This window comes from Micromys minutus (genome assembly GCF_963924665.1).
Source record: "Micromys minutus genome assembly, chromosome: 3".
Lineage (NCBI taxonomy): Eukaryota > Metazoa > Chordata > Mammalia > Rodentia > Muridae > Micromys > Micromys minutus.
Window position 1 is genome coordinate 2626903 of NC_137972.1, and position 24005 is coordinate 2650907.

The window sequence follows — 24005 nt, forward strand, 5'->3', positions numbered from 1 at the left end:
GGGCGGGCAGCTGCAGCTCCAGACTTTCTCCTTGGGAAATGTCAGTTAGGCTCTAATGTTTTTGCTTCTAAGGTTGCTAACTCAGAGACAGCTTCCAAGACCCAGACCGTTCCACTGACAGTTAATCACATGTAGCTAGTTTCTTTTCTGTGGCTGTGAAAATTGCTTAATGTAGTTAACAGCACCTGAGCCGTCTGTAAGGCGGAGGACAGCAGGCCGGGCAAGTGCCTAGAGTTAGACACAGCCTGAGGGCTTCAACCCACAACTAAACCGCACCTGAAGAACTCTTGACCATCTGCCTGGTTGGCCAGGAGAAATACAGTGTGGGTGCTCAGCCCACGACAGCCCAGAGAACTGGCTTGTCTTAGCAACCACTTCAGACTGTTTTCAGTTTCTGCCAGAGCCCTAAAAGATCTTTAAATGAGGGATTTTAACAGCTTTTTTCTCTAAGAACAGCACTGACACCACCACCACCAGCACCTCCTTCCCACTCCTACCGAGTTTCTCACTTTTCCTCAGTTTCTCACTTAACACAACATGCTGCTCTACTAAGTCCCACAAGTGTCTGAGTCTCTAACCCTCACTGGTCAAAGAAAGTGCAGTGTGGAGTCACTGTCCCATCGACCCTCAGTGACCCTAGGTCCTGAGTCAATCAAGCAGGGCCCACAGCAATGGGGACACGCTGTGTCCTCTGAGCCAGGGTACAGCACTCTTCAGAAAGTGGCTGACTCACCAGCTGTCTCCTGTTCTTCTTCCACGTCTCTGCTTTCCGCTTCGAGTTCATGTTCTGAAATGCTAATTTCAACAAGACAGAGTGAGAGACTGGATGGGGAAAAGGGAGCCTGCCTTCCTTAGAGAAAAAAAGTTTCAAAACTGCAAAGTTTCATCCAAAGGGGGAAAAAAGCAAACTTACAGAAGTCGCTTGGCGGGTTGTGTGTGAGGTTTCTGTAGAATTCAGTCCTGTGAGCTTTCTTCAACCCCGTGCACAAACCAAAATCAGATAATTTTACATGTCCCTAAAACAACAACAAATTCTAGTAAGTCAAATTAGTTTAACTCTCAAAACAAAACAACAACAAAAAAACCTCTTATAAACTTTTAATGCAGTTATTACAAAAATCCTAACCTTGAACACCACATCACATATAGCTGACATGTATGATTATGCATGTTTGAGGGAGTTTTGCAAAGGAAAATGGAGTTTTTAAAGCCATTTTCCCACGAGGTCACTTTCAGTACTTTCAAAGAAAAAACTTCATTACCCCAAAGAACCTAAACCACAGCTGCTATGTGCAGCCAGGACCCCAGCGGCCTTCACGGCACAGCCAACGCCCAGTGCTCTCCCACTGTGCCCCTCACATGCCTTGGCATCCAGCAAAAGGTTGTCCGGCTTGATGTCCCGGTGGATGAAGCCGAGCTGGTGAATGGCGTCGATTGCCAAGACTGTCTCTGAGATGTAGAACTGTGTCTCCTCTTCTGTTAAGGTGTCCTTCTTCATCAGCAATGTCATCATGTCACCTGAGAAACACAACTTATGAAAACAGACTACTTCTGCTGCTTGTCCTTAGCTAGGACCTTGGGTAGCCTGGGCTGGCTTGGACCTTACAGAGCAGCTAAGAACGACCTTGCACACCTCATCCTTCCGTACCCACCCTACTCACTTTCCCAGCATCCTCCTTAACTTCACTGGGCTGAGGCAATGAACCCTGAGCCTCAGTCTCAGATCATTTCCTGTGAATTTTAGTCACTGTACTTGGAACCCTAGTACTGGAATTTTGGGCATGGAGTAACATACACCCAGCTTAAAGGGAATACTCTTCTGTACCTTCTTTGTTTGTATAGACTAGGTCAGAGTTTCAGTTTTATGACTTGCCCAGTACCTGCAAACACCCTGCAAAGTGCATGCCATGGTGCAGTGGGCAATGTGGAGCTGTGGAGCAGAGCTGCAGTTTAAAGACATGAGGAGTAAACAGGCCTAGAAACCAGCTAGAAACCAGAAGCCTGTCTTTCTGTTCTGTACTCAGGCTTGCTGTACTTAACTCTACAGTGGGCTACCATGAACACAGAATGACAGTATTTAACTTGTCAGCTTAATAGTCCTTCAAAATCACATGATTCGTGGCCGAATCACCTGCCGGTGGTCAGATATAAATACTAAAGCTAGCTGACATTATTGCTGCATATGCAGATGAACTTACTAATATGCAGATGAGCTCAAGCGTGTCGGCCACTATTTACCTCCAGGAAGAAATTCCATGATGAGATAGAGATTCCGCTTGTCCTGAAAGCTGTAGAACATCTTTACTACCCAGGCTCCATCTGCTTCCACCAAAATGTCTCTTTCTGCTCGGATATGAGCCACCTAGATGAATGTATTTTGTAAAGGTAATGGCCCTCTTCCAATTACCATGCCGAACAGTCATGCAGGAAACATGTAGTTTTAGAAAGTACTGAAATGTGGATGTTCATGTTTTCATTAAAAATGCAAACCAAGAAGCAGTTTGTTTTAGCTTCTCTCTTTAACCCTCAAGGGTAAATGGATTCTGTAACTCTGTAAAGGCAGCAGATTCATATTTGCTATGTGACAGAACTAGTGTTCTTCTAGGAAGAGGCATCAGGAGTGCTCCTGTGCCTGCCCTTCCCTCAGTCACCAAAGAAAGCAATCACTAGAAACTAAGACCCATGGGAACTTTTGATCTTGAATGGAGCCACAATTAAGCAAAGGCTTCTGTGTTTACAGCCTCCACCCTGTGCTGTTCTCCAAAAGCAACTGAGCACTAACACAGAGATATAAAGTTGAAGATATTGAAATTTAAATCTAAGAATTGAAAACACTAAAATAGACTATCATATTTAGTAATTACTAGCACACTGGATTTCTTTTCATCATTCTCAACATAAATACTACACTGAGCCCTCGTCATGGGAGGCCCTTGATGAGACACACCTGCTCTTTCTCAAGCATGTCAGCTTTCCTCAGGATCTTCATGGCATAGATGTGCCCTGTGTCTTTCTTCTGGACCAGCCGCACCTAGAGCACAAACATAAATGCTGGAACAGTGGAAGGAGCTTCCTTTGCTGAACCCTGGAATTTACTAGTGGTAATATCAAAGAAATTACACCTACACACACACACACACACACAGACACAGACACAGACACACACACACACACACACACACATGCACGAGCACACATGTGCACGCGCACACACACTTATGGGAGGTGTGGGTCTAGTGTATCCCCAGCTGGCCTTGAACTTATTATTATGTAGAGGAGGATGGTTTGAACTTCTGACCCTCCTGCCCCCATCTCCCAAGTGCTGGCAGTGTAGAGGTGCGCCATTACACCTGGTTCCTGCGGTGCTGAGTCAGATGCAGGACTCTGTGGATACCAGGCAAGCATTCTTACTGATGACCTCAGAGCATAGTCACTACATTTAAACATCTTATAGCATCTACTTTCAACAGTGGTGCCTTGAACAAAGCAGCTCACCTCTCCAAAAGCTCCTCTTCCTATAACCTTCAGAGACTCAAAGTCATCCAGGCCAAGTCTGGTCCTCTTAAGGCGTAAGAACTCTGTTTCTTTACGAGCATGCTGTGATCGGCGTAACTTTTTCTATGAAACAAGAATGTTAAAAGATGACTTTAAATCCGGCTGTCTCAGATGTGTGGTGCAGAGCTCCCAGAATCCACTCACCTCCAGCACACTCTGGCCCTCCAAGCATTGCACTCTCACGCACAGATCCACACCCACACACATCTCATTTAAAATATGTAAACGCGCAGAGCCACATCTTAATTATGTTTGTCAATAATCTATCTGCCTAAAGCAAGTATTTATTAAGCAAGGGAAGAACTTAAAATTTTTAAGAAAGCATTCAAGTCTGTATCCTTACAAGTAGGTTTTTGGACCCTGATGTCTTCAGCAGTTTTTTATAAATGTAAATCACTGCCTTCGGAGTGGTGACTAAACTCACACCAACGGGGAGCATCTGATGTGTGTATTCACTCTGACATGGGCTTAGTTACTTATTTTTGAGATGGATCTCACTGAGTAGCTCAGGCTTGCCTTGAACTCATGGCCATCCTCCTGTGCAAACTCCTGAGTGTGGATTACAGCAGCAGGCTCTGACTCCTCTGTCACTCTTTACCTTCCAGTTGCCATAATAGCTAGAGAAACCGGTGACTCGAAAGTCACGGAACAGCAGCATTTCCATGGATTTACTTAGAGTCCAACCGATTCTTAGATAAACTTCAGCAAACTGCTTAAAACACCATACAACTTTATAAAGACAAGAAAATTGCAAAATAATTGGGCACGGTGGCACACACCTTCAATCCCAGCACTCAGGAAGAGGCTGGTGGAACTCTGTGATTTCCGGGTCACAAACAAACCAAAACCAACAAAAACCTCCAAATCCTCCAAGTCAGAATCCCCACAGCAACCATGATTCGACAAAGTAACAAAATAAGAACTATTAATTAGCAACATTTTTAAACACCTGAAGGCTGCATTTGGAACTCGTTCATGTTCTTGTCCTAACCTCACTGACCTCTCATCTAATAAAATTCAAGTTCACCACACAAGGATGGTTGCCAGGAGAGGAAGCACACGGTGGAATAAGAAAGTCACCAAAGGTATTCAACTCCAACTCAAGTACTGTGGCCCATCAGCCTCTCGTAGACTGAGCTCAGGTAACAAATTACAGCACTGTCATCAGCTCAGACACACAGCTCCATCTGTCCATCCTGCTCCCGTCTGTCTAACTTCAGATGTGTAACAAACTTAGGTGTCTAATTAGAAGTCTGTGTATCATCAGAATTCTAATACCTGTAACAGGAAGTAGCAAACAAGAAATTGTGTCAGGAATTCACACAGCTCAATGAAGGAACATTAAACCTTTTATTTTAAATTTATTTTATGCATATGGGTATTTTGCCTAAATGAATGTCTGTAACAATGTCAAGTCACAAATGGTTGTGAGCAGCCATGTAAGTGTGATGAATTGAACGTGAGCCTTCTACAAGCACAGCCAGTGTGCTTAACTGCTAAGCCATCTCTCTAGCCCACAATTTTATTTATGTGGGGTGTGTAATAAAGGAAGTAAAGATATAGCAAACACTGCGTTATCAAAAGTACTTATATCTACCAGTTACATGCTGGTTTAAAAAATAAACTGCACTTATCTTGGAGTTGGGAAAAACTTTACCTTTCAATAGTTTAATACAGCCGAAATCACATCTACACCATTATAAAGGCAAAGACGGACCTCGCAGCAGTGTGGCCCGTGTTTTCCTCTCTTACAGGAACCCACCACCAGCTGTTCCATGCATGGGGGTGGCAGTTCTGACCAGGAGCTTGTTTAAAGTTCCGAACTAGAGTTCCCTTTAGAAGCTAATTGGTGGCCCTCTAGCATTGTGTCCCTCGTGGTAATACAACATGATTATTATTAAAATTAATTATTTTAATCTAATTACATGTGACAGATGAACATAAGAATATAAAAGATGGTTTACAATTTTCCTTTTCATAGTTACAGAATAGCACAGTTCCATTTAGCTACAGAAACCTGTCTCATCTAAACAGAAGAGACCCCCGACTGTGTAGTTTCAGAAAATGTGCTTACAATCTAGACAAGAGTCTACCAAAAACCAATACTACAACAACAAAAATTAGTCCCTGAGTGTCTGAAAGGATAAACACTGCTCCCATCTACCAGAGCACAGCCCTCACAGTGTGCATCACCATTTCCAACAGAACAGCAGAAATAGCTACTCAGTGGCTTCCCTGCAGCCACACTGCGGTCCAGGAGCAGGTGATGCTACATCAGACTTTGAAGGCCCATGAGAAGCACTTGGTGCATCTGCTCAGACTGTGCACTAAAGGCCAAGGTCTCTGTGCTGAGCCCCTGCCGTCCTGCTGCTTCATGGCTCTCTTCTGCAGCTTCAATCCCTTATTCTGGCTTTCCATTAATAAACATCCACTTCTGATGATTCCTGCTCAGTCTCCCCTTGTGTTCTCATTCTGTATCTGAAAATTCTTTTGTCTCTCTCTCCCTAGTCCCAAGGCTACAGACTCCATTCCTTTTCAAATAGGTAAGAGTCTCAATCTGCAAGATGCCAAGTTGTTTATAAAACAGAAAGAGTAATTCAAAGTTCTGAGATAGTAAGGGCTCCTCTTGGCCACTGTTTGTTGTAAATGACCACAATCTAATGGTCTCGCAGCTCACTTATGAACTATTCAGACCTTTTCCTGTTATAGGAAGAATTAAGGGTTAGTTTTCATTAAAAAGCTACACTTGAAGGTAGCTCCAGGACCTTACTGAGTTGAACACCATGATCTACGTATGAATGCCAGTAGTGACCAGCACATACAGGTTCAGCCTGAGGGAGGCACAAGCAGGTGGATCTCTGAGGCCAGCTAGCCAAGCAGCCTACGTAGTGGGTTACAGAGGCAGACAGCCAGCCGCAGACAGCACTGCTGAGAACTGACACCCATCCTGTCCTCCGGGTGCCACATGCACTCCACATCCACACATGCTTAAGAAATCTTAAAGTTTGGTTTTCTTTCTTTCTTTTCTTTTTTTTTTTAAGAAACAAGAAATTCCAATTCCTTATACTTATAGTTTCAACACCAAAATTGAGAGGATTTGTTGTTTTCTACACATCTTCGAAGGCCCTAGCATAGGGCCTAACAATAAACACAGGGACTTTAAAGTATCTTTACAGAAAAAGATGGAATGTTTAAAAGCAGATATTATGAGCCATCAACTTATAAAAGCAAAATGAATTGACATTTTTACAAGCTATTTACAAGAATTAAGACAAAAAAAAATCCCTAATGTCCACCAGGGGGCACCACAAAGCCAGGACGTCCCAGACCGTTCCTGACTTCCAAGTAACCCTTTTATCACTTAGCAATATTTTTTAAAAGCAGGTGAATTTATACAAGTCCAGGCTTCTAGATCTTCTTGCACAACAGGATCCTGACCACAGCAGGCTAATGGAAGAACAACTGTTTTATAATCTGTCACCTGACATGGGTAATCCTGAGCTCTTGGTATTTGGTACTACAAATGGGCAGGTCTTCATTAACATGAAGTGTGAGGAACAGACATATTAAAAACCTGTTTCTTCCTCCTCCTTTTCCCCTAAGACATGGTCCTGTTTATGTATCTCCTAGACTTTGGTCGGCTGGTTGTTTCCTTTCTGTACAGAAACCATTTCCATGTAGTCTCATCGTTGGTACTCGGGGGGTGGTTTGCATGCTGTAAGTGTTCTATTAAAACAGTCTTGTCTATTTCAATATACTGAAGGGAACTCTTTTTCTGCTAGAAGTTTCAGTGTTTCATGTTTTATATTAAAATCTTTGATCTGATTTTTCTGTGTGAAATATAAAATTCTAATTTTATTCTTCTGTAGCACAAATCCAATTTTGCCCACACCATTTATTGGATAGGTGTCCAACCCCCTAGCCAGTGCTGTTTTTTGTTTTGTTTTGTTGTTTTTGTTTTTTGGGTTTTTTTTTTTTCTTGTTTGTTTCCTTTGTTGAAAACCTAGGTCCTTCAGAGTCTCTACTGTGCTCAGCGTGGGCATCTGCTTTGGAACCCTTTCCCTAGACTTTAAGATCCTGTGTCTAACATTTCTATCAGACTAGGTGGTGGTACCTTTAACCCCAGCACTCAGAAGGCAGAGGCAGGTGGATCTCGAGTTCAAAGTCAGCCCTACACAGTGAATTCCAAGACAGCCAGGGCTACACAGAGGAACCCCGTTTAGAAACAAACAACACAGAACAGCAAAAAAAGAATTTGGTATCAGCACAATTATTACTAGCTAAAAAGTTAACATTAATGAGACAAATAAGGAAAGATGCACTCACCTTTCTCTATGAGCTAGGATAAAGCCCTTAAATTACTGCCCCACAATACAATTTAACAAGAAAAGATGGGGTCTTACGATAAGTATGAATTTCACACAGACAGTACCAGTAAGTGTGTGCTTGCCTGCCCTAGCCTAAGAGGCCAGCTAGAAGGATTGGCACAGAGCCAAGGCAGTAGCTGCAGGGCAGGCTATCTCACTATCACTGGCCAGTGTCTTCAGTTCAAGCTCCTTTCTGACCACTGAACGGCAATAAGCCTAGGTTATAACTCATTCTCATCTGGAAAATAATTGGAGTTCAGAGGAGAAAGTTTCAAATGGCAGAAACAGCATGAGAAAGGAACCACTCGTAAGCAGGAAAAATCGCAGCAGTTCAGTATTGGTCAGGGTTGAATGGGTGCCAGGAGCTAGGGCACCTTGGCAAGTCCTTAGCTACTCTTCTGTTGTAACTGACACCACAGCCGAGGCAACTTGTGAGAGTGAGTGCACTAGGGCTTTCGGTTCCAGAGGTCAGTCCACGAAGGTGGGAAAGCTGTGGCAGAAGCAGGAAGCGAAGACAGTCTGAACCATAAGAAGAAGGCAAAGAGCAAACTTGAAATGCTGAGTTTTTAAACTCTGACAGCCCACCTCCAGTAACAAATTTCCTCAGCAAGACCACACCTCCAGAGCCTTCCCAAACAGCACCACCAACCAGGAAGCAAGCATTCAAACACCCTAGACTTGGGTGTGATATCTCACCAAAACCACCACATGCAAGAAGGACGGTAAGCCAAACTTGTTTTCGGAGCGCAGAAAAACTAGGCAGCAAAAGGAAGAAACCATTTCAAGACAGTCATTCATCAGTGAAATGCAAAGGAACCTTATATTCAGAAAAAAATGTGAGAAGAGGGAATCAATGAGTAGTGTCCACTGCGACCCTGTCCTGCTCACCCAGACTAGCATGCATGGAGGTGTCCAACACTGGACCCTGTCCCTTATACCCATAATGCTGTGGAGGGTGCAGTAAATATATGACCGAGGGCAAAGGCCATTTCCTCCTAAGGTACCCATGACAGCAACACAGAAAGAAGCCACACCAGCCCACACATCAGCTGACAAAGACAAGGGAACTCACTGCTGTGTGGTATAGTTGGTTACGTTACCTCCTCATCTGCCAATCCTTCTTCTTCCATAGCCACTTCTAACTTCTTCTGCCTTTCCAAAGAAAAAAAATTAGACTTGTAAAATATGTTTCCATTTCCATTTAAGATATAAGTCATTTATCCAAGCCAACCCCTGGGCATGCTATGCTAAGAAAATCTTTCAAGCTGGACCAAGATTCATCTCTTTACTACGATTGGTACTCTTTCTTAGATCCTAGGACGTAGCATTCCATCGGAATAAAGCTTCAGTGCTCTGTCTCCCAGGACAAGGAGACCATGCAACAGTCTTAAGCTCAACTTTCCCAATCAGGTGGCAAGTGTGTGTGTACTTATTGAAAATCCTTTGCAGGAGAGATGGCTCAGTGGTTAGAGCACTGACTGCTCTTCCAGAGGTCCTGAGTTCAGTTCCCAACAACCACATGGTGGCTCACAACCATCTGTAATGGGATCTGATGCCCTGTTCTGGTGTATTCTGGTGAAGACAGCTACAGTGTACTCACAAATAAATAAATAAATAAATCTTAAAAAGATTCTTTAGAAACTGGAAAGTCACACGCATGTAGAAATAAACATCGAGCATGATAACACTTGCTTTTCTAGGAACAGCCAAGCTCTGCTACTTGGTTTTTCCTTTAACGAGAAGTTGGTTAGGCTAAGCATGTCTGACGGCTATGGAGCGTTTCACCACTCACTCTGAGTGAGTAGTACTTCATGATGATAGTGTTGGTTTCCCGACTCTGTATCTAGACAACTCATCTAAATTATCTTCGCGTTGTACCAGAAGACCAACATGTCAAAGAATGAAGATTTCAGCTACCAGAGTGATGCAGACCAGCCTCGCCACCTACCCACCTATCCCGGCACCTGAGGCAAAGGCAGGAGGATCAGGAAGAGCCTGAGGCTTACAGGCCGCATGGCAGAGCAGCTGCAGCTCAGACACCAGTGCTCTTTCTGGTCCCTCACTCATTCCCTCACATTTCAAGTTTCCCTGAGGCAAAATGACATGCTGAAGCTGTTCTTTCTTCTCACTAACTCAGTGCAGCACCACCAATGTTATGCATTAGCCATTTCTAAAGCATCTTCATGAAGGACAGCACAAAATCATGCCACAATGTCACAGCTGGAAAGATCTGCTTCAAACACAAGTGACATGTGTGCACATGTGCACAAGACTCTGGAAACCCAGGAAATGAAACAAGCAGTCAAGTGTCCTGTCAGTGGGGAAAACAAGGCGCAAAATTCCCATCTAGTCAGAAAACTACAGCTTTCGCCTTCACTGTACCTGGTCTCTCTCTCCTCATGCTGCAGAATTAGGTTGCTGTAAAAGTTCTCCAGCGTGAGCTTGGCCACGGTCACCCTTTCCCGGGTGTGGCTGCTCATAGGGAAGGCGGTTGTTGCCCCTGCCGTCATTGCCATAGTAACTGGAATGGAAATGACATTAAAATCAAGTTCTGTAGCAATTTTTTAAACAAAGTTCTTTTATCAAATTTTAAAAATGTTTAATTTCTATTAAGAATAATTCTACCATTAGTTAATCACCCAGGCTCCTAAATTATAAATAATTCAAAACTACTATTAAGTACACACAAGCATGAAGCACCCCCAAAAGATGCACTGGTCCCAAAACCAAAGAAATTAATTTTGTCCTGGAAAAGCCAGGAACTAATTATAGAAAGATGTATTAGTGCAGTATAGATGTTAACAGACACACGAGCTCACAAAAGGTCTTATGTGTCAGTGCACACAACAAGGACATATTAATCCATTTTGCTGGTTTAATGACCATTTTTCAAACTTTATTAAGATTTGCCAGTAGTTACATTCCCGATATACATGTGTAAGATAGAATGTGGTTTCAATGGTAAGCTACACAAATCCTGTGAAACTTGGTGTGCACTATCAGACACTGATGCAGAAATATGCATGTGCAGATCTAAGTTTTAGTGACAGAGTCATGAATGCTCTTTGCACTCTGAACTGTCACTGGGAGAGATGCAGAATTCCAGACTCTGAGGCACAGTTAGTTTTCAGATGAAGCTCACAAGCCTGGGTAGTACATGTCCACCCACAGGCATGCAAGTGCCAGCTTTTAGGAACCACTTGTATGAAGACCATTTCAATCCTTAGGAAGGCAAGGAATTAGGTACTTCACAAGGACAGCTCTGGAGGCCATTGTGGTACTGTTTCCAAAACATCTGCCTACTATAGGCTTTGATAAACCAAAAATGACGAGAATAGCTCATACATTAAATGAGTTTTAATACCTAGAAGAGGGTCCTAACAGACCATTCTGGACAACAGAAAGAGCTTGCTACGTCAACATCCCAAGTTCCCATTGCCCACAAACCTTCCACACCCACCATTTTAAACACATGAAGGCACGAGACTCTGCCTGCAGACTGAAGCAGAGGTGGAGGCCAGGGATAGGGAAGAAACAAAGAAACCCTATTCAACAGGCTCAGATTGGAAATGTGTAATTTAACTGAGGTGAACTCATTTCCCTTGTCTCATAACCTTAAGCAGACAGTGTACTATATTGGCCTCAAACCCAGTACAAAGCTGTTCTTCAGTGACTGGCTAACTCTCCACAGGCCCTTGTTTGCATCCTTTCATGGCTTCTGCACATACATCAAATTAGCTTAAAAAGTATAGCTGGTGGACACCAGGAATGGGCATCTCAGGATAACTGTATGTTACTCACTGATAGAGAACTTACAACAACAGCTCTCACCGCATCCTTAGAACAGGGAACTAGAGCTTAGGGAAGCTCACACAGCAATGGGAGTCAGGACTAAACGCCAACTTGCTCTTGAGCATTCCCTCCCTACCCTCATGCTGACAGTCCCTCACGTGACTTCCTCTAAACCACTTGGATGTGTAGGAATCATCTGATCCTCTGTGGCTCTAGCTTGTCCCTAACCTTCTCTATGACAAGACATTGCTCATTCTTGGTGGTGGCCTCTGAATCTGCACATCTCACACATTAGTGTGTATCACTACCAAACATTTCACATTGCTCTAAATTAGGACTTCTTTAGGCACTGTTTCCACAACTCCCCTTTAAACACTCACCAGCATAGCACACCTGACAGAGCAGACAGAATGAATGATGGAGAGCACTTTATAAGTAAGAACATCGGGAAGAGATGAAAGAGTTGGAAAGAAGAAAGTTCTATGACCCTTGAGGCCATGACGTCTGACCTCAGTCACCTTTCCCCAGAGGCAACTGTAACCTGTGCTCTGCTGTTTTCCCAGGCCTTTCTGAGGCCATGTGAGGTTAATGCACAGAAAATCTACGGAAAGCCAGGGTTGCTCATACCAAGTTAAGGTACCTCTGTAAGCACGGCACATACCTTCATTTAAAAATAAACTGTTGCATGATCTAATAACAGTATTCCTTTAAAAGATGATAATAATGATAATGATAATGATAATAATAATAATGAAGATAAACGTTAACAAAACCATTTTTTCCAACATAGTATTTTTATTATATTAGAGAATTTCACATAAAACACCCCAGTCTTACTTCCCAGTCCTCCAAGACCACCCCCACCCTTGTGATCCCCCTACAAAAAAACCACAAGTTTAATTTGTGTTGTCCATATAGTCACTGGAGCACAGTCAAACTCCCAATGTTCGGCACCTTAAAGAAAACTGAGTCCTTCCCCACCCTCACCCCTGTGAGAAGCTGTAAATTATGTAAAGCTGCACTTCAGCATCTTTATCACAACTTTTACAAGTTCTCTTCAACAGTTTCATGTCTGGACTGTTCCTTTTTTTGGAGGGGGTAGGCATTGTCACAGAAGCCCTTCTATGGTTCTCTTTCTCAACTGTGAATCTACAGTCACTGCTAAAGTAGCTTCTTGCTCTTTACAGTTAACAAGAACATGGATCATTGACTCAGTTTCTGGTAACAGCATGGACCACAGACATCCACACGGCCTCCAGCATCAGCACTGCCCTGCCACAGCATGGACCACAGAACTATCATGGCCTTCGGTGGCAGAAGAGACCATGGACACCAATATGGTAGCAGTCTACCCATGAAGATCAACATGGCTTCAGGTGGCAGCTCAGATCATGGACATCAAATAAAGCCCCAGAATCCCAGGGCTCAAATTCTGTTTTGAGATCAGATGTGGAAATGGCAAAAATTGGGAAAGAGAGACAGCTGTCACACAGCCAGCATCTCCCTGTCTGCTGTCAGGATTTGAAGGAGGAAGAATGGATCAGAATCAAACAAAGCTTTCCAGTGAACTTAAGAAACCTAGATTACAGGTAAGGAAGTTGCTCAGGGCAGGATTTGCCAGCTTCTTATGTCAGCATGTGCTTACCCTCAAGGGCAACGGGCATGCCACCTGCATGAGTATCCTAGAGAGCTTCCTCAAGACACAGGAAACACAGGCTCAGACCTTCAGAGTGTAAGGAAGCAAATGTCAGCTACTTTTCTCAACAAACACTACTTTGGGGGCAAGAGTCCTTTAAAGCTCCAATGGGATGCGATTACTAAGGACTGGGGATACTTTCTGTGCCTCTTTTTTGGCAATAAGCAGACAGGGAAATGTCCAGAAGATAGGTGGCCGAGAACACACCACCCAAAGGGAAAATCAGGCAACAGCAAACCTGTGCTATTCCAGGCCAACACAAGTCTTTTACAAAACTAAGGAAGAAACAAGCTTTTCATAAAGCCTCTTTAAAAAGCACAAAGTGACGCAGATCATGGAGTTAGATGACTTGTAAGTAATGCCTGCATAAATCAGAAAGAAAGATAGAGAAGGGAAAGGAAAGTGGAAGACGGAGGAGACACAGCCTTGGAGGGAGCAGACTGGCTGCCACCAGGAGGTGTAGAATGCACTCATGTTTGGCTGGAGTCCCCAGCCACATCCCGAAGCTACTCTATCCTAACCACGCTTACAGGAGATAGGTATACAAAACAGAACAGCAGTGTACTGATTTACAGAGTAAGAGGTGAACTAAGGAGGAACAGGACCTGCACGTTGTCACAAAGCACTCCATCCTTCCAAAGCCAGACAAAGAGGAGTCTGAATTAGGACAGGCTGTTGTCAGAAAACCAGGTTGATGTCCAGAGAACAGTCACCAGTGGAAACACTGAGTCACTTCAGGATGGAGGGTATGGCCAAAACTGATGGATACATGTCTCCTGGGGCCCAGACACTGCCAAGTGCTGGAGGAGATGACACACTAGCTTCCAAAGCTGACAGAAGCTCCTTTGGGAGCCGGTCTGTGGGCCAGAGGAGAAAGGAAAATGGCTGGGTAAAATATCTTTGAAGATGTTTTTGTGCAACACAAAAACATGTGAGGGAGTGTAAGACAATTCCCAAGCCCTGGAGCATGGCTGCATTGAAAATACAAACAAGGTCCTGAGATACACACTGTGAATCTGGATCTCTGGATCTACATACAGAATAAGCAGACAAGAGCTCTTTCCTCCCCTAGAAGATGATGTAATAAACTTTACTCCAAAACCCAAAACAGGTGTCAGTGAAATTCACTTTAGGTACTTTATAACTGTCATTAGCATAATCTTTATATTCCTGCTGGACACACCTGGAAGATCACATGGCTTGACTGAAAACCAGGAAAAGGCAAATGTTATCCATCACCTCTGTAACCAACGCCAGCAGCAAGAGGTACATTCTGCACGCCATGCAAACAATCTACCTGAATATAGTGAAGTTCAGTTTGTGCCTATGCCCCATATATAGTAAGTTCATAGGTTCAAAGCTACAAAACACACAGTGCTGTGTTTATCTTCAAAAGGAAAACTTCCTCCCACGATGATCCATGCTCAGTAGAGCCCAGGTCTCAGGGAGCAGCTTTAACAAGGAAGAACTCTTTTGTTCTAACCAGACACAGTCTGTCTTTACATTTTTAATTATATAAAAACTAACAAGTATTCAAACTTTCGAAGAATGATCTGGATAAGCAGTTGTTACACTGTAAACCCACACCTTTAACTGACTCAACACTGGCTTTTGTCTTTTATTAAAGCTCTTTCTCTAGTCAGGAAAAAAAAAAAAAAAAGGATAGTCTGTAAACCTAGAATTCTCAGATTGAGAAACATAACACTAGTGTTCTTTAATTTCCTGTTCACTTAAACAAGTGACCCCCAATTCATCAGAGAAATATTACCAACAGTTTAGTACAGTACTCGTTAATTGAGCTGGTGGGATTCACACACAGACACACACATACACACACACACTCGAATACACACTCATGCACGAATGCATTATCTATAAATAGAAGTGTGTCTCCATTATCAGCAAACTTCAAAGGCAGAAAGCAGGTGTTTGACCTGTCAATTTCATCTCAGTATCTTTGGTACTTGTAATGAAGCAGTGTGAAGTGTCCTAATCCATCCTGACTTGTGGTGCTGATGCCTGAGGCTGCAGGTCCTCAGACTGCAGTCCCAGATGCTGGGTCCCTAATGAAGGAGTGCCAGCCACAGCCTCTTTCCATGGGCATATATGAGAAAGCAAGAAAGCCAGTCAGCTCAAGTTCAACACTAAGTATATATTTAATAACTCAAAATATATTATGTATGTAGACATCATACACAGCTTTTAATACTAAATCTGTAAATAAGGACCTTAATAAAGACAATAAATGAAAAGCTTAACATATGCAAATGTTCAATGTTACTAGCCAATCAAAGCATTGAGACTTGAACAGGCCACAGGATGCTCTTTGCTGTGGAGGGGAGTGTTCCTTCTGATGTTGGCAGTGAGACAGAGAGGAGGAATCAACCTGCACCATGGCACAGAGCAATGTACCAAAGTGGACCTGGGTTCTGTCCTATGAACCAAAGAACTATGACAAGAGTGTGTCATGGAACAAGCTACAGAAGAGGATGACTGTCTTCAGGCTGGTTCAGACTTCCGTCTAGGGCAGCAGGACTTTACAGGTGGCTGCAGAACGGCAGGACTAAGAGGCTCAAATCACCACTGTCTTTTCAAATGCCTTTCCTGCCGAGGACTCAAAGGAAAGTCACAAACTAGGGCAGCACAGACCTAAGTTCAACTACCTTCAAGCAGTATTTATGGCAAGGGAAATTCTAACATGGAGAAATGGGAAACAAAAGAGAGTTCTAGATTTGAGGAGGAGCCTGCTCCCTTTGTGTCCTCTATATTCTAAGGAAGCTGGGACAGACCGGATGCAGGTACTGTGCCAACAGTGAGGGCTGGGTGTGAAGTGAGAACCACCAATGAGTGAACAGGCAGGGAAAGGGTGAGAAGTAGAAGTAGTGTGACTTCCTGGACATGTGGTCAGCCAGGCTGTAAGTAAAGCTTGCACATCTGGGGATACTTGCTGTTCACTTTCTTAAAAGTGAACTTCTAATAGGAACAGATTACATACTCACTATCACTAACACATTCACAAATACACACTGATATACATGCACAAATATATACACACCCAGTCACATACATACACTGACATACATACACACATATACACACTCAGTCACATATAAACACACACTGACATACATACACACATATATACACACTCAGTCACATACAAGCAGTTAGTCATTCATATTCAGAGAGAGGGCATGAATTTGTGCGTACACACATGTTTATGGGGGTGGGGGAGCAGTCCTTTTAACTGAAATCAAAGGTGATCAGATTATCTGAACAATTCTGAACTACAAGTGATACTTTATGGGAGCAAGAAATTAGGACTAAAATTAAAGCACAGTATAGTCAAGAGTATAGCTTAAAACCTAAACAGTCATAACTGACTTTCACTAATTTTGAGTCATTTAAACTCTCCCAAGATAATTTTTTGGCCATCACAAGTGACCACAGAAACTACTCCCAGCTAAAAGCAGACACACGTGACCTGTCTGGCACTGTGCTGAGTGAGCATGTGGAACACTCACTTCAGCTACTCTGACAAGTTCCAAAAGGCACCTGTCCCAACACATCAGAACACAAAAAATGTTAAGACTTAAAAAAAAAAAAATGCTAAGGAACTCTTTATTGACATCTGAACAACTTATCACTGAGCCCTGAGCATTGCAGCAGTTTAGTGGCTCATGGTCTTCAGAATACAAATACAACCTGGAAATCAGTCTCTCTCTCTCTCTCTCTCTCTCTCTCTCTCTCTCTCTCTCTCTCTCTCTCTCTCTCTCTCTCACACACACACACACACACACACACACACACACACACACACACACACACACACACACGAAGAATAAACTATGTAGAATGAAATACAAAAAAAGTGTGTCCCGGCTTTTGTCAAGGAAACCCTTCAATTCAACACAAGAACTCAGGAACTCTCCATAAAGCAGCATCCAAGTTTAAATCCGTGTACAATTTTCTAAACTCAATTACAGGTAACACTATGGAAAATACAGCTGAACACAGGTTAAGACCTTCCAAAGGCAGTTTTGCTTGCAGAAGGCTAACACGTAAGTGATCTGAGGATTATCTTATCCGTTGTTAAGTGACCGGGCCACCCCTCATCCCCCTCACCTTACAGAAGTGAAGCACAAACAGACAACAGGCTATGTGGCAGCCTACAGTGAAGCTCCCACGGCGGCTGCTAAGTGCACAGGCAATGGCAATCCCAGAACACCTCACCATCCTGCAGAGCAGCTCAGTGCCAGCACTGACTGAGGACTAAGCCCATGGACTCTGTGGTCCCAGTCTACTCTAACATAGATCCCAATAATCCAGACAGTGCTCCCCATCTTGCCTTATGATCTGGGTTTTGCCTACTTTGTCCAGATGATGAAAGGGGAAACAATTAACCGCAGGCTTCTTGAAAGCCACCACAGAAGAATCTTGGTTTTGTTTACATGTTTCTTCCCCCTCCTCCTCCTCATCCTTCTTCAAGATAGGGTCTTATTACAATCTGGGGGTCCTGGAACTCTCTATGTAGTCCAGGCTTACCTCTAGCTCACAGAAATCTGTTTCTGTTTGTTTCCAGAGTGTTGGGATTAAAGGTATGTGCCACCACACGTACCCACCTGATTTTAATCTTTGCTCTACTTGTCAGTGGAAAAACCGGTTCATTTAAGAGACTGGAGCACATGTGGACACTGTAACAATCACATCCCATTTTAGTAGCTGAAGTCACAGCATGATGCTAACAGTTAAGTAACTCCAATGTTCCCAAAATGGGAAAAGACTCACAATGTCTGAGCTCACAGAGGACCTTGCTATGACAGAAGAATGGTACTTTCCTACAAACCCATAGGTTCACATCAAAACTACTTCAACAATTCAAAAACTTAAAAGTCTAAGTAAAAATAGTTGTAAACTGAGATTTGGGTTTATTATTCACTGATTTAAGCCAGCATATGTAACTTATCATGTGTGTACACACATGTATGTATTTGTCTGTGTGAGTGTGGGTAGATGTGAATGTCAGTCCTCCCCTTCCCACTTATCTGAGGCAGGCTCTCCTTGTTGTTCACCACTGAATATGCCAGGCTAGCAGGCTACAACCTTCTGAGCATTCTGTGTCTATGTCCCACCTCACTGTAGGAGAGCTAGGATTACAGGTGCTCAACCACCATGTCTGACTTTACATGGGTGCTTAGGGTCTGACCTCCAGCCTCGTATGTGCATGACAACAGCTTCACCCACTAAGCCATCTCTCCAGTTTTTATTAAAGTAATGGCAATACCCCAGTTTGGACCATTACCGAGGGATCCCCTTTTCACTGTTATCATCTGGGGGCTGCAGGCTTTCCTTAGCACATTCAAGTCTCATTTTTTAATGGACACTCATGTCAGAATCCTTGCAACTATTTTCAGAGTTTTAATAGATACTGCCTACGCTCTGATGCCTCATCCATTCATCAAACAAGGGAAAAGACTCTGAACACTTCACTGTCTGAGCAGGGAGATTAGTCATCACTGCAGGGCAGATAGAATCTTGGCAAAGATGCCGCTGCCCAAGAGCTAGGGGTTAAATTCAGGATTGAGTTGCCTTTGATGTACTCGGGCCCCAAAAGGATCATTGGGCAGGTGCTCTCTCCTACCACTGAAAAGTAGCTCCTCTTATCTGTTTGGCAGCCAGTGGTCAGAAAGTTCTTTTTACAGCTAACCCAATTCTCTTCCACTCAAACTCAAATTCATTTGTTTTTCTCATATATTCCATAAAAATGAAGACCTTCACTGCATCAAATGCTCAGAGTGAGGAGTTGGAGCACACACGGGTTTTGATTACCTTTCAGTGCACAATCATAAGTTCTTAAACTTTCATGCACCCTGCTAAGGGAAGAATTGCTATGTTCGTCAAAAAACTAATTTGTAAGTAATGCCATCTTTTGAAATGTGCCTATATCTGAGATTGCTATTTGGAAATTTAAAATAAGTCCTTTCCAGTACTAATAGGTCTTATGACAGAAGAGTGACAGCAATTGTAAGGTGGCCTTGTCAGGCACAGTGCTCAATGTACAGTGTCCTTTTTATCTATGCTGTGCGTGAAGTAGGTGCCTTTCAAATTCAGGCACAAAGAGACCAGCTGAGTTACATCACCAGTTACAGAACTACCAAATGCACCCAGTGTTGTGCTCCGAAGGGGCTCAGCAATGTATCAGCACTTTCACTTCAGAGAGCCTGTGGTGCTGGGGACCAACTGAGGTCTTGGGCAAGCAGAGCAAGCAGCCTTCCCCTGAGCTCCGCCTAGCCCCAGAGAGCCTCTCTCACTGATCAACGAATGCTTATGTTCTTAACCCCGTTCTCTGTAGTCATTTTACTTTCCCCACTTCTTTCCATTTTAAAACTTATAGAAAAGCAACAAATCTAAGCCTTCACAAATTGAAACATCATAAAAATGTTAACAGAGGGGTTGGAAAGAAGGCTCAGTAATTAAGAGCATTAGCTGCTCTTGCAGAAGACCTGGGTTCAGTCTCTAGCACCTATCGGATGGTTCACAACCATCTACAACTCCAGTTCCAAGATATCCGATACCCTCCTCTGTCTTCCCTAGGCACTAGGCACATACATAGGCTACATACATCTACACAGGAATATTCATACACATAGAATAAATAAATCTTAAAGATTTTTTTTCAAAAAGAAATGTATCAACATTCTTAAAAGTTAGATGAGAAGCCCAATACGGTGGCATATGACTTTAATCTCTGCATTTTAGAAGCTGTGAGCTCAAGGTCAGCCTGGTCTACATAGCAAATTCCAGCAAGGCTTACATGAATGAGGCTCTGTTTTTAAAAACATAAAATAAACTGTGTGTAAGACTAGCTGGCATGAGCAGCTGCAGAACTGGCTGACTGCCTCTCTTCAGTGTCACCCCATAAACCAGCTCTCATTTTCATAGCTGCGTGATATGTCTTGACATCTGGGGGGACCCTCCCACCTCTGCCCTCAGCTGCACCTTCCCACAAAAAATGTACTCTTCCCTCTGGGGTCTTTACTTGGAGAAAATATGGTTTACCATCCCAGTCTCAGGACGATTCTGGTGCCTTTGCCAAAGCTTTTCTACTACCATGGAGACAAGGATCCAAATGAAAGACCTTTTCTAAAAGGTGATGGCACCCAGCTGAAATCCCAATACACCAGGAAGACTAAGTGTTTGAAGTTAGCCTGGGGTATAGAACTAGAGAACAAACAGTCCAACAGATTTGTGTTTGCATGTCATGTGGGTTTCCAGGGAAACAGTAGTAAAATCAAGCAGGTAAGCAGGTAAGCTAACAGCAGGTAAGACTGACCCAACAACCACACTGCAAGACTATATGTGTGCCAGGCTCTATAAAAGTGAAGGGTATGGGGGCTAGAGAGATGGCTCAGGGGTTAAGAGCACTGACTGCTATTCCAGAGATCCTGAGTTCAAATCCCAGCAACCACATGGTGGCTCATAACCATCTGTAATGAGAACTGAGGACAGCTGTAGTATACTTATAATAAATAAATACTTTAAAAAAGAGTGAAGGGTATGAAAAAGCACACAGTGCTGCTGAGTCCACAATACCAGTGAAGTAAGACTAACCCATATCAACACCAGGTTATTGGTGGGAATCTGATAAAAGCAGGGCTTTAGAATAGGAAAACATATCACTTCTCGGCCTTTTGGGTAAGATCAAGTGTAGAATAGGAAAACATTCACATTACTGTGGCAGACACAAACTATTAGAGTAGATAGCTCAGCTTAGCCTAACTAAATGCCAAGTGGCAGTGGAGGTTTGGTGATAGCTCTTTAGAAGGCTGGGGCTGCTGGAAGGACACTGTAGTCACAGGACAGTGATCTACACAGCCTTTGCCTGGCCAGAAGCCCCCTCGGGACTAACCTAAGTGAGGTCCTTACCACGGTCTGACCCTGACAGTCCCTCTTTCATGAGTCCTGCATCCACCCAGTTTCCTGATAGGATGGAAACTTACTAATACATGCAGAAAACCCAACGTGTGAGCTTGTCTATTTCTGGAAAGAGGTAGTTCTTTCCAAAATGACTGAGTCAGAAATTTTACCAGCACTAGGTTTGGTTAAAAAGGTGGGAAGGTTATTTTTAGTTAAATAAACAAAATGGACATTCTGTCTCTTTCCAAGAAGCAAAAACTAAAGCTGCACACAGCTGGGAAATTACTCCAGAAATAATGACTGGGGCAGAACTTTATAAAAGTTTAAATTGCAAAAAAGTACTTAATTACTCGCAAATTCCACAGTTATTTTGTCTTTTTAATTTTACTCATTAATTGACATAACAGGTATGCAATGGATAGTGTCATATGATGCTGGACGCCTGTGCACAACGTGTAATGCTCCGATCAGCATAGTTACCTGATCTATAAAGCCTGTGAGACCACGCTTCTCTACCCATTTGTTTTCTGTCGAGGAACACACTATAGCCTTCTTCAGATACTTTCTGTGCAAACAGAAACTTACCTTTAAGTAGATTTTACATCAATTTCACTAAAATAAGACTATGTAACCCTTTGAGTCTCCTTCCTGTTGTGTCTTTATGCATAATTGTTTAAAGCAATTGCTAGTGCTTTGATTTAATCACAGCAGGATGTGCAGGCTTCACACACATCTCCCAGTGTTTTCTAACAGCAGACAATGGTGGTTACACAACACTACACTTCACACTGATACCTTTGCCGCATACATCTTAAAAAGTAAAAACAAAAGCAATGCTTTATATAGTTCCCTACAGACTTCAAGAGTGGCTGAGGTCCAAGAGTGAAAACGTCACTTTGTGAAAGGAAGAGCAGGGAACTGATGTAGGTTTGAAGACAGCAGGTGTGTTTTATTGCACAGTAGGGTGAATGCAGTCTGTCTGTCTCAGAGGTAAAAGTGTCAGTGAACTTTCCACTGCTGTGACAAACACTGTTGTTACATGGGGGCCAGAAGTAGGAAGAGAGAGAGAGAGGGGTCCAGGACCGTCCCAGTGACCCACACCTCCCAAAGTTCCATGTCCCTACAACGATGCCTCCAAATCATGATTCCATGAGTGAACTGGACTGATCTACTGATTAGGTCGACATATTCACAATGCTCTCTCAATGAGAGCTGGATCCAGTGGCTGGTGAACAAGCTTTCAACACATGGGGCTCTTTTTAGGGAGACAATTCATATCCAGACCCCAGCAGTGGAAACAGTAGAGAGTGGCCAAAGACAGGACTGGATAGGGCAACAGGGACAGGGAAGGACCATGAATGTGAAGCCAGGAAGCCCAAGCACTGCTATGAAAAGTAACAAGGACGCCATGCTAGAGACTTCAGCCAGGATGAGTGCTCCAGTTCACAGTGTAAAGAGTCAGCAGGGCAGAAGAGTGGATCTGGTGGTTAGCAGATGCTGGAGGACAAAGAAAGGAAGAAGGGAGGGAGGCTTACTTGGTAGTTAGGAGACAGTGAGGACAGTCCAGCATCAGTATAGAGAGCTCTAACCTCATTCAGTGCTTCCTAGGTTTTAGAAGGAAGAAAAGAGAACACAGTAAGTTAAAGATGTAAGGAACAATTAATCTGCAATGAAGGCAGACACACCTTCCCCACAGACTTTAGAAGCTCAGCTACACTTCTCTGAATCTTTCAAGATACATAGAAATGTTCGGGGAGAAGACATAAACCTTAGCTTCCAGGGCAGCATCCTGCACATAGTAGGTGTCTAATTAATGGAGACTGTATTTTGAAGGTAACAAATGTTAAGCACAGAAAAAGATAAAGTTTGTTCTACTTGGTCCCTGACACACACAGTACAGGTGGCAACTCCTCGTTGTCTGACAGACAGATCTTAGTGACATGATGGAGCACATGCAGATGAAGATAATTCATTTCTGATGGCTAAATAGCCTTCTGTCATCTTCTAAACTCCAATAACTATGCAGAATACCCTCCCTGTGTTGACACAGTAGGCTTTTTTCCTAACGGTGATTTGTCTTATATCTGTGCCTCACAGAAGCAGCATCAGACTCAAACTACATGGACTTCCACTTCAGCTTTTACAAGACAACAGCATTTTTTTCCTCAGTACTATTTGTGGCCACACTTGGTGGTGTACAGCTAAAATCCTAGTACTTGAGAAGTAGAGACAGGAAGATCAGTAGTTCAAGACCTCAGATACACAGTGAGCTTGAAGCCAACCTGGGCTACATGAGATCTGGTGGAACACATGACTGACAGGCAAGAGGCCCTAAGTAAGTTAGAGATATAGCACTGAGGAAAAAAAACCACTTAACAGATGTATACGTTAAACACAGAAACGTAGGGCACCTCATCTAGACATGCCCCACTGCTGATGACTGCTGTTCTGAATTTCCCCTCTTCTATTTCCTCCACTATTTATTTTCTCTGTACATTAAGACAGGCCTTGCTACACAGCTTAGGTTAGCTTTAAACTCTAGCCCTCCTACCTCAGCCACCAGTGCTAGGATTACAGGAATATGCTGCCATGCCTATTGGTATCAGCACTGTATAACAAACATCAAAACCTTGAAATCTGATTGGTCTATTTCATATTCCTAAGTTTAAAAAATATTA

General features: G+C 43.2%; 1 protein-coding gene across 2 annotated transcripts in view; it reads right to left on the reverse strand.

Annotated features, from left to right (window-relative positions):
* STK38L (serine/threonine kinase 38 like) overlaps window positions 1-24005 on the reverse strand; it is a 52499-nt gene that overhangs the window by 8377 nt on the left and 20117 nt on the right. The window contains exons 2-10 of one of the 2 annotated variants that reach the window (XM_080914559.1): window positions 22863-22931; window positions 10305-10443; window positions 9023-9074; window positions 3496-3618; window positions 2948-3031; window positions 2239-2362; window positions 1364-1518; window positions 914-1016; window positions 734-795 (exon numbers count right to left, since the gene is read on the reverse strand). In XM_080914559.1, the coding sequence (XP_080770685.1) occupies window positions 734-795; window positions 914-1016; window positions 1364-1518; window positions 2239-2362; window positions 2948-3031; window positions 3496-3618; window positions 9023-9074; window positions 10305-10438 (837 nt within the window). In that variant the 5' untranslated portion in view covers window positions 10439-10443; window positions 22863-22931. The remainder of the gene's footprint in view (window positions 1-733; window positions 796-913; window positions 1017-1363; window positions 1519-2238; window positions 2363-2947; window positions 3032-3495; window positions 3619-9022; window positions 9075-10304; window positions 10444-22862; window positions 22932-24005) is intronic. The other variant, XM_080914560.1, reaches the window with a different exon arrangement.